This window comes from Acyrthosiphon pisum, chromosome X, assembly GCF_005508785.2.
Source record: "Acyrthosiphon pisum isolate AL4f chromosome X, pea_aphid_22Mar2018_4r6ur, whole genome shotgun sequence".
Taxonomy (NCBI): domain Eukaryota; kingdom Metazoa; phylum Arthropoda; class Insecta; order Hemiptera; family Aphididae; genus Acyrthosiphon; species Acyrthosiphon pisum.
In genome coordinates this window covers 46,374,367-46,386,509 of record NC_042493.1, presented here as the reverse complement: position 1 = coordinate 46,386,509, position 12,143 = coordinate 46,374,367, and the positions used below count along the sequence as shown (strand labels likewise).

Below are 12,143 nucleotides of genomic sequence, written 5' to 3'. Positions count from 1 at the left end.
TTTAACAATTTAGAGGACGCAAACATGTAATTACCTAATTACTTTATACGGCTGTGTACATTAATAGTAGAGTGAATATTTATTTTTACTAATTATATATACGACTAAATGATTAATTATTATTTTAAACAATTTAAATAATTGCCTATTCACTGAGTGACTTGAGTGGTAATGAAAAAAATTGCTTAACTTATTAGCTGAGTTCAGTTAATATTTTTTCTCTATTAACACAAAACTTTCAGTGTACCCACATTATTTTTTTAATTATTAACTTTAAAATTATAACTTAATATTCTTAAAGCCACTCGGTTTCTAAAATTAATTTTAGAGGTTTATGAAATTTATTTTAAACACACGTACAAATGGCAGAGTTAGTTTAACTCCATATAATATGTTCTCAAGTACAAAATTATAGTTCACTGCAATAAGCTGAAACGTTAATACTAATACAGTATATCGAATATTTGAATGCATTGATATAATTTCAAAATGTATTATTTTAGGATTCAATTATTATATTATTATATTTTAAAGTTTTTGGAAGAATTTACTACAATTTTAGATAATTATCGCAAATATTTCAGTTAAAATAAATATCAACTAACGTTGTTATAACTATCAACTATAGTTAGCTGATATGACTGTTATATATCGTGAAGATATTTTAATTATGCACTATCTATTATTTAATATGAACAATTTTTTCAATAAATATTATAATATTTCTTAATACCTACTGAAAGCCATCTACCATACACCAAGCCGACCAATGTTATAAATTATTATTATAATAATAATACGTAACTTTATGGAATTATGGGCACATTGTTATTGACATGTGGTTATTCGGTAGGGTTTAGTGATTTCTATTTCAATGTTTTTGTTAGTGTATATTTTTGATGGGTCAGAATTTAACTCATAATGCTTTTTTCCAGAAATGTGAAGACAGCACGACAGTTGGTTGTGACGATAACATAATTAATAAAAATATAATAAAACGACGAAGTCACTTTTTTATATAATACTATAGAAGTCGAATGTACCTTAGGGAATTACCAATTTGTGCCAAAAAAAAAATAAGCCATATATAGGGTAAAACTCATCCGTGCCAAAATAAAAAAATTTCGTTTTTATCGACAGCCCTTAAGTAGGTACTAGGTACCTATGTATACAATATACGTTTTAGTTTTTATCGACAGCCTTTAAGTAGGTACTAGGTACCTATGTATACAATATACATTTTAGTTTTTACGATAATAACACGGTATAAATCTGAACATTTAAATACAGTTATAATGTTATAACTAGAGCAATGATCTGTAAGCACTAAAAATTATACCAATTTTCCATATAATCCTATATGCATTAAAAATCATGAAATTAAAACAAACATGGAAAAAAATTTTTGTTAATTGGTTGTTTAGTAAGAAAAATGTATACAATTAAATCGTTTATCTGATAATTATTAATTTAACTGGTAAAAAAAAAATTGAGTAACTTAATTATGTACCTACATTTTTTACAGCTTACACAAAACAAATAATTTGTTTAGTGAAATTGTTTTACAAGACATTTCACTTCCTATTCAAAACAATAAAATGTATACAATTTTATAAAAAAAGATATGTTTGTAGTTGAAAAAATATATAATTAAAATGTTCTACATGATGAAATATTATTTTAAACATTTATTAGGCTTTGAAAATAGTGTATAATATTACACTAATAAATATCTAATATTGTAAAAATATGCAATATATAATAATAAAATATGCAAAAAAAATTGTTGTCATTTTATTTATTAACCATAATACAGATTATACTGATAAAAAGCCAAAAATATAAAAATAAAAACAAATTACAATTGCATAATAATCCACGCTCTAGCAAGTTATAGAAGTTATACTTATAGTTTCCATAGCCATGACATATTTTGGCGTAATAAAAGGACTGCCGATAAAAATATACTTTTTTTAATTTGGCATAGAATATGGGCTATACCTACCCAATACAGATTAATTCTTTTTTTTTTGTGCAAATTTACCATGGCAAAAGCAATGTCCGTACTTTGTGGTTGCAAAGTAATTAAATCACTGCAATATAAAAGTATTAAATTCGAATATAAAGATAAATCAATGTATAGGTACGATAAAAAACGGTTTTGAGCAAAGGCGGTCGTTAGTCTTTATGTTTACAACAGATTTCTTTATTCATTCAATCACTCAGACTCAGTATCTCAGAATGATTCGTTTTTCGGTTCTCCTATTGAACAATAAGAATCATGAATGTGAATATTACTGAAGTTTTTGAAACCCCTCATGGTAAAAAGTGCATTAATAATTGTAATTATTAATATATACATTATAATTGGTAATTTTAAATGTAGAATTTAGAATAAACAAAGATAAGCGCAACATTTTTTGCTGTACCAACTAAACGTAACTGTAACATAACATGAATACATTTAAATAAAAAAAATAATAAATTTAAACTTGACAATAATATTAGGAAATATTTGTGACATCGCGGTCCATGTTGTCGGAAAAAAAAAATTATAATAAATAAGATAGCAGTAAATAAAATCAAATACGATTTTTAAATTAAATAGATTTAGTATTTTTGTAACGACCTAATGATTTAATATAATATTATGTAATACAAAAAATATTTTTAAATTAATTACAAAAAAATGGAGTATGGAGGAGCAAGTTATAAACAACACAGTTAATATTAGGTATTTAGGTACCATATAAATATATTGTTGCTCAAAAGTAAAATTATTTTTGACTTTTTGTTTGTATAATATTTTGGTGAGGTCACGGGGGCTGGTGCCTGTGCACACCTTGCCGCCCCCTTGTGACGGCCCTATAGGTATATATAGTTAAAATATATTAGGGTGTTCAATATTTTTGCCAACGATAAAATGAATAGGGTTAATTGGATTATGGATATAATATTATGTTAACGATAGCTCTTTGATAGTGTGATGATAATATATAATATTATATTAAAACTACTTAAAATTTGGAGTTGTTATAATTTCAAAAGCATTGTCACTTCAAAATTCTACTGTTAAAATTACAATCCTGAAGTCTTGAACAAAAATGTTGACGGGAAAATGAGATTGGTATTGACAACATTTGTCATTGATATAACCAGCTAGGGGTGAAGTAAGGGGAAACGCACAGGGACTTAGTCGCTACCGCATTTATACCGCGTCCTCTTTGACATGTTCTTCTAAAAAACGCTGGTACACGCAAGCCTTTAATTTAAATAAAAATAATTTTCTCTGTTAAAATATAAATATTTTATTTTGTTCGATTATATTTGGATAATTTATAAAACATTTATTTATATATGATAACAGTGACGTGTAATATACGAATACTTCTGATGCTACGATGTACTTCTCAAACAATATAATATACGAGGTGTGGCAATTAAATAGCGAGAATTTTTAATTTAAAAAATTTATTTAATATTTACAATGATTTATGTACCCATGCCTTCACAGTACTCTCCTCCGAGTTTAACACACTTGGTCCAGCGTTCTTCCCATTTCTGGAAGCACTCCTGGAAGTCTCCAGAAGTTAAACTCTTCAACGCCTTCGTTACGGCACGTTGAATGTCCTCCAAATCCTCATAACGATGTCCTTTCATTGGTTCCTTTAACTTTGGAAATATCCAGAAGTCCAGTGGAGCCAGATCAGGGCTTTACAGGGGGTGGGGGAGCGTTGTTGTGTTCCTACTGGTCAAAAACTGTTGAACTTTTAATGATGTGTGTGCAGGCGCATTGTCATGGTTACCCAACCATTTTTGGTTAGTTCCGGCCTTACACGAGACATTCTATGATACTTTATTGATACCGAGTTCACTAGACATCATTCGGATTGTGAGGCGTCAATCTGTTCGCACCAACACACTTAAACGTTCGATATTTTGTCTAGTGTGCACGATTTTAGAGGCACCTGACCCCTCATAATTAGAAGTACCTATTAATGAACACAATGACCCTCTCCCAACATCGGTTTCAATAACGTAATAAAATTACAATTTTTAAGTAAGGAATAAGATGTACCTACAACTAAAGCAATGCTTAAGGTAGTTCTCGACCAACCTTAATTTAAGTAATACTTTTTCTTTTCTTAAGCCAAAGTTTCGTTTATGAATCTCATTTGAGTCATAAGTATAGCTTAAGCAATACTTATTCTTGAGCATCGACTATGAATAAGAGTTATTTAAGTTTACTCGTGTAGAGCGTCAAAATATAGTATGGAGAATAGAGATCACTGCAGTTCTCTTAGACATTTTGTATGACAATACTACAATAAACAATTAATAGTGTTAGGTTTATAAGTGTACCTACAATAATAATTATTCTATCAGAATATTTTATTTTTATACAGTATACAACAATACATTATTATAATGAGTGGATCAAACATACCTACCCATAATAATAAACCACAGTTAAGAGACCTCGCTACTACCGTCAATTCTAGCTCAAAAGACCTTACGTTATAACAAAATTAAAGTTAGTTTACGTAGTCCAATTTTTATTCTGAAAAACTCGGACTCGCCAGAAAATTGTCTATAGACCGTAAGGAACACTTTGTAAAAATTAAAAGTTATATTTAGGGTTTTAAAATTTCATGAAATTTATTTTCTTGAAATATTTCATAAATTTTGCCCCTCAAATAATAGGTCTCTTAACGAAATTAATAATATCATTAGTGACCAAAATAAATGCAACTGCTCATCTTAAAAATATAGAGAAAACTCAAGGTAACACTTAAATTAATTAATATTTAAAGCAATAAGTAGATTTATATGAATAAGAATGTAAGATATTTCATAATCATTTATAATATTATAATTGTTTATTACTTGGTTTATTTGTAGTATTCGATGTTGATCTATATATTAATAAGCAATTAAAAAATATTGATGAGATGACAGAGAGTATAGAACTTGAAAAAGTTGTTCACTTGGAAGTAGAACAGAATATTATTCCAAATAATACAGGAAATCTATTGTTAACTTCAACTTTAGGTAAATTTATTTTGAAATAAATATATTTTTTATTATACATTTATGTGGATAATATTATATTTGATGATACCAATTCTAATTTGGAACAAGTGAGGTTATTAATGGTTCATTAAATCTTTTAAATACTACTATTGAAATTGCTACTGAAGAACAAAACAATAATGATACAGTACAAAGTCTTTTAAATACTACTTTTGACATTGCTACTGAAGAACCTATTGTCATGTTGAACATGCAGAAGTATCAAGTAACTGTAAAGAAAAGAAAAATATGGGGAAAACCAGAAGATTGGAGTAAGTTTATAAACCAAAAAAAAGAGATTGGCTGGTAAAAAATATTTGGGTAGAAAAAAAGTTAATGGTGAGTGGTTGTACAATGTTCCAAGGTCTGCTAAATCATTGAAACCCCCATGCAACTGTATTCTTAAAAATAAAAACACCAAACTTCAATGTCTTGAAATTTTAGAAACTGATTATTGAATAACTTATTCAAATCATATTGGCAACTTGGTAGTAATGAAGCACGAATACAATTTTTAACCAATTATACAAAAATTGTTTCTACAGCCAGAAAGAGGGGCTTGTGTTTATCAAAAAAAATGTCTTCTATTAAATATTACTTGTTGAAGGATAACACTAATACAAGAGATTGTAAAACAATGTTTGTTAACACATTTGGGATTGGTGTTAAAATGGAAAGGAAATTTGTCTCAAAACAAAGAACAGACACTGAATTTGAATGCTCCGATAATAATGAAGATGATTATTTTGAAATGTCCACTACCGACAATGAAAACTTAAATATTTCTGAAAGAAAATCATTACTAAACAATATTTTAGATTCTTTGCCAAACATGGAAAGCCACTATTGTCGAACAAATACATCAAAAGTTTATTTTAGAAGTAAAAAAAAAAATGACTAAAAAATAGATCAAAATTCGGTACTTATTTAAAATTATATTTGTAAAATATAAATAATATATTATTATCTCATGTCCTTCGTTAGTAGACTGGTGTTTTTTTTTTATATATAAAAAAATTATACAATTATTAATACATGCATAGTGTTATAGTGTATTATTTATATCACTCAAGATGACATATAAAATGATATTCGTGATAAAATCAATTATTATTCTACTATAGATTGATAAAATATGTGCAACAGGGATTCGGTGAATATACAGATAATATGTAAATAATAAATACTATAATTAAAAATATGTAAAATAGGTTGCTGGGAAATCAATAGCTATACTAAGCTAGAGGCTTGGGACCGTATCTATTTATTTCAGAAAAATGTAAAAGTGCAGTCGGAGTGTCTACCTCCCACGTTTCTCTTTAAAATCACTTGGATGTCAGTACTAATTAAAATTAATTAACAAATTTCATCTTATGTAGGTACAACTTTATTATAGTTCCAAAATACAATTTTCCGTCTTGTATAGTTGTTAATTAATTTATTAATTATCTTGGAGTCTTGGAGCTACTGATAGTTCCACAAAAATCACTCATCTAAAGTACCATCTGTGTTGAACGTTTAATCGATAAAAGGAATAACTCAAACTTTATGCAGTTACTAACTCTAAAAGTGCAAAATGAAAAGTTTAAAAAGCTTAATTTTAATGTCATGTTTAAAACCATTTCCATCGTATTAAATTTAATATTTATTTTGTGAAATGTAATTTGTCACTTAAAAGTTAAAAGCTACAAAGTTCTTCTCCGAACTTACCGTCTAAACTTAGTTAACGAGTTCGTCAAAGTTTCTCTTATTTTCATATTCCATTGAGACGTATAGGTATTCACGTCAAATATTATGTTTATAAGTACTTAGGTCTTAGGTAAAAGTATGCCCTTACGGCTCACACTTAATTTTTAATTGCGAATATTTCACTTCACAGATTGTTCCGCTAAATCTCGCAGTAAAAACACGTTGACGACAGGTATCGCGACAGTATTCGTAGAATCGTAGTCGTAAAATTATCGTAGAAATGTAGAATAACAAAAGGTAAAATGTAGTAAAACGAGTCTTAGGTATACTTTTTTCATCTAAAGATTTTTTTAACCTATTTATAGCATATCGTGAATGACTTATAAACGTTTTAGTTGTGTTAAACTAAATTTTAAACACAAATTGTGCGGCGTATGTAAAAACTATAAAACTCAACAGTTACTGAGTCACTGATTGTAAAACAATAACAATAACATCGAAATTTTTAATCCAAATCAGTTTTCAACAAAAGATTTTGTTTCCTTGTTGTAATTCAAACTAACTGTCGATATTCGATTTTTTTTCCAAATATTATATTAGCTCTTTCCAGTCCATGATCACAATATTTTGGTTCTTCTGTACTATTTGTAGACATTTTTAATTTTCTTGGGTAAAAAAAAAAGTTTGACAATTTAATAAAAGATTCCTCATCAATTTTCGTTACCTATTGAAAATTAAACAATAGTTTATTATTGTTATATATTTATATGCCTATAAATATATTCCATTTTATGTGAATAATTGAAGTTTTGATAACATATTCACACTTAAAACACAATTCTTCCTCAAATGATTATGTTAATTTGTTATAATTCAAAAAATATTAATATTAAAAAGTAAAAACTTGATATTTTCCATTAGGTATTTACAGACATTTAAAAATATCATGTCAACATTATTAAAATTTGCAATTATAGTAAAGTAAAATTATATATAATTAGTAATTACCTACCATATAATATAAGCGATTTGTTTTCCGCCAATATTAGTTTAACATACTGTATTACTAATAGAAAAACAAATTACTTGTAGCAATATAAATATTATAACAAAATACCCTTAAAAGTATAGACGATCAGTCTATACTCAGAACCGTTTTTCATATAGGTACAACGATTTATCATTAAATTCACATTTTACAAATTCATATTATAATAATGCAGTAATAACTTATAATACAATGAATTACCTGCTCAAACACTCGAGTACTCGGCACGTATAAGCGACTTCCCTGATTTATTTATGTCTTGTTGTATGAAAAAATAAGTTTATCATAATTAAGAGGAACAGTGAGGATAATATTAAAACATCGTATACTACCATCTTCTAACAACCATTAAAAAAAAATATTTCCCCCTATAGAAAAAAGTCTGGTGCCGCCAATGTAATACCTTTAATATCCTATATATATAATATTATATATAATATATATATGATATTTGTTTTTTATTCCACACAGGGCAATATGGCAGCGAATACGAGTATGACAACAAGGCACTCGGGTGTCTGCTGAAAGGAGTGTGCCTGCGTATTATGAACAGCCCGCTGCATGCAGAAGAGTGTCTCAAGTCCGTCGTGTCGATGGAGAAAAAAATCAAAGAGGACCGTTTCCTGGTGCCATACGCGCACGTGGAGCTGGCATTTTTGTACAAATCCAAAGGCAACCTGGATAAGGCGGCGTATTACCTCGAAACGGCAAAGTATGGTCGTGAATCTTGTCACTGCATGATCACATTTACTATTTGTCACGATTCGAAAACGTTAATGTTATTATTTATCACAGTAGAAATCGTTTGTAATCGAAATTCGGTGATAAAGTGGAAAACGTCGCCGTGGTCCTTACTCCTTAATACCGAACGATTATTTCATGAAAATCAAAATCCCGATTCCTTTTTCGGTAAAACTATTTCACGAAAATAAAAACTCCAAATTAATCATTTTTATTTGAAAATGTTGTTATCAGGTTATAGGTACTTACCTACTCATACACTGTTATAGTTGTATAATATTATATTTCTTAATAGTTATGTTTTATTTTGTACTCGCGGATACTGCATTGACGGGTCGATGGAAGATCGATGATGATGTTAATTTTAAATCATAGCCATACATTTTTAAGTACCTAGGTTAAAGGTATTATAAGGTATTGAGTAGAGTAATATAACGATAACTTTTTGATAGGCAATGGTCTAGATTTTTAGCGAATAATAGCATACAACACATTAGGTACACTATAATTTTATTAAATGTATTTTTTTAAACATTTAACAAAAACGACATAAAATTGTCGATGAATAAAAAATAACTTAAGTAGATAATATAGTTACTACATGCCAAATATATAGGTACCTATAATCCAATAATACAATTGTTAAATAAAGAAAATTAATTTGGGATTTTAGTTTTGAGAAAACCTACTGTATATACAATATAACGGAAGACCAACTAAATATTTAATTTTATTATAATTTATGGATCTTGTATTCTAGTGTTGAAAAAAATTTCATTGAGAAAATATCAACGTACTATTTTTTTTCTGTCTCCGACCCAACAGAGTAAATGTATGTTCATCAGAACCAATTTTGTATTATTAGCTTTTAAAAGCAAGAGCTACAGCCACTTATAAGCATTTCAAAGACTCATAACATAACAAAGTTGTAATATATCACATTGTTATAATTCAGTTTAAAATGAATATATTAATACAAGTCTTAGAGATGTCCTAGATTAATATTCTTACATTTAAGTTTGATATTATAAGTTAATTCACTTTAATATTATTATAAAGATAAAAACACAATATTGGTTCTGCTGAACTCAAATTTACTATGGTATTGGTCAGAAAGAGAAAACAAATAGTGTGCTCACATCCTCTTTAGAAAGTCGAAATTGAAATTTCTCTGTATTTTAAAATAATTGGGAGAAAAAATATGAAAATTTACCAAGATTTTAATTAAATATGATTATTAAAATATAATTTGTATATTATATATTATTGGTAAAAAAAATTTGGATCGTCTTCGACTTTTTTTATTTTTATTTTTGTATAAATATCATTAAAAACAATTTGCTTGGTTAAAAAGCTTAAAAATATAATACAAGGTTCCTTATAAGTTGTTAATATTAGAATTAAAAGTAAAAGCTTACCGTAACTCCACAAATATTTAAAATAAAAAATGAAAAAGTTTAATCAGCCTACCGTAATACACTAATACTACCTAATACCTACTATAATAAATAACTTTGATAGCAATATCAAAAAAAATTTTATGAAATAAACTCAGTAAAATAAGCTAACTTTACTCAGAATTGTTTTTCGTGTGCAATGATTTATCATTAAATTCAAATCTAACATTACAGATAACAAATAACATCACATTACAGTGAATTACTCACCGATAAAAATTACTTATCAACTGCTCGAAGTGGGTCCTACTTACATACAAATAGGTCATACAGTAGAACTTCCATATAGCGGTCACTGAAGAGACTGTAAATAATGACCGCTATTTAGAGGTGCCCGTCCTACAGAGGTGACCGCTAACAGAAGTTCAAGACCTTCCAGGTGACCGCTATATAGAGGTCATCAAATTTTAAAAATATTAAAATAATGCTTTTTACAAGTTCATCAGCATCTTTTACTACGTCTATCTGTGATAATATTCGCCTAAGTATCATTTGTCGGTAAATAACTTTAAAATTTTGGATTATACCTTGATCTAGAGGCTGACAGTGTGACGTCGTATTTGGTGGTAGAAATACTAAGTTTACGTTTTTTAGTTTTAAATTAGGATGTGATGTTGCATTATCTAAAAACAAAATAATATTAGCTTTTGTTTTGTCATTTTTTCATCAAACTACATTAACCACTCAGTCATTATACATCGTGTCATCCATGCTTTTTTATTTGCCTCCCAGTGTAGGTCTAAGCGTTTTATGTCCACATTCTTAAAGCAACGTGGTTTCTTAGATTTACCTATGATTAGTGGCTTTTCAAATTCACCTATTAAATTAACGCCTAACATGACTGTCAATCTCTCTTTAGACTTTTTCCCAGAACTACAAATTTCATTTTTAAAACTTAATGTTTTATTAGGAAGAATTTTATAAAATAATCCTGTTTCATCTGCATTGTACATATTTCGTGGCTCATAAGAAGAATTTAATTGTTTGACTTTTATACGCCATTCGTCCACTGTTTCCATATCAACTGATTTACTCTCGCCGCAAACCACTTCAAAAGAAATATTGTAGCGTGATTTAAATTTATCAAGCCAACCATTTGACGCTTTAAAATTTTCACATTCAAATTCTTTACTTACTTGTAAAGCCTTTTCTTTAAGTATTGGTCCACTGATTGAAATATTTTTAGCACGAGCTGCACAAAACCATTCGTATACAACTTCGTTGATATTGTCTGATTCGGTTTTACGACGTTTTGTAGTTTTCATTTGATCATTACCGTGGGATTTCCATAATTTTAAAATCGCTTCTCTGTTTTTTATTAAGTCGGTGGCTTGAGTTCTTCCTATTCCAAATTTATCTGCAAGAGTACGTGCACTCACATTTTCTTTTTGGTAAAAATCTAACAATTTTATTTTTTCTGTTAAAGTTAGATGTTTTCGTTTGGACGCCATTGAAATTATAGGTACGTACTTCGAAACGTTTTAAACATACACTGAACACAAATGACAAAATACACAGTCACGGACAAGTGTTATCGCCTTATCGACATCATAAATTAAGCTCGTTAAGATAAACTGTCAAAAATAATTTCGAAATAATAATTTTCCATTTGATATACTTTTAAATGTTGACCGTTAATTAGAGTGCCTGCTATTTAGAAGTATTAATGTATTTTTCCCATAACACTCGACGGGACCAAACAAATTGACCGTTACATAGAGGTGACCGTCCTATAGAGGTGACTGTTAACGGAAGTTTTACTGTATTATAAAGATCAGATATTATGACTGTGACTTCCCAACAAAATTGTGGGTAGGCCTTTCATCTACTTCAGAACAAACCACACGTTTTGCGGATTATATTTGCGACGGTAATTTTAATTCATACTCCTAGCCAAGTATCTTTTTATTTTATTTTATTTTATAATACACATTTTTATTAATCAAAAAGAGATCAAATGTGAAACGTATATAAAATAAAGAAGTACCTACACTTAAAATTGTAAGTAAAGTTAAAAAAGGAAAATTGATGGGTGAACAATTAAAAATATTGAATGATAGCCAAATTTCAAGTCGATAATTTCAACTAAAATTAAAAAATATTTTTATTAAATCTTATAATAATTATTATAGTTT

At 28.1% G+C, this 12,143-nt stretch overlaps 1 protein-coding gene across 3 annotated transcripts in view; it reads left to right on the top strand.

The window, feature by feature from the left end:
• The window catches only part of LOC100161279 (tetratricopeptide repeat protein 39B), a 50,786-nt gene that overhangs the window by 34,943 nt on the left and 3,700 nt on the right, over positions 1–12,143 (top strand). For 2 of the 3 annotated variants that reach the window (XM_029486578.1, XM_001945084.5), the window contains one exon: positions 8,282–8,522. In XM_029486578.1, the coding sequence (XP_029342438.1) occupies positions 8,282–8,522 (241 nt within the window). Of the gene's footprint in view, positions 1–8,281; positions 8,523–10,369; positions 10,372–12,143 lie in introns of all 3 variants that reach the window. The other variant, XM_016800697.2, reaches the window with a different exon arrangement.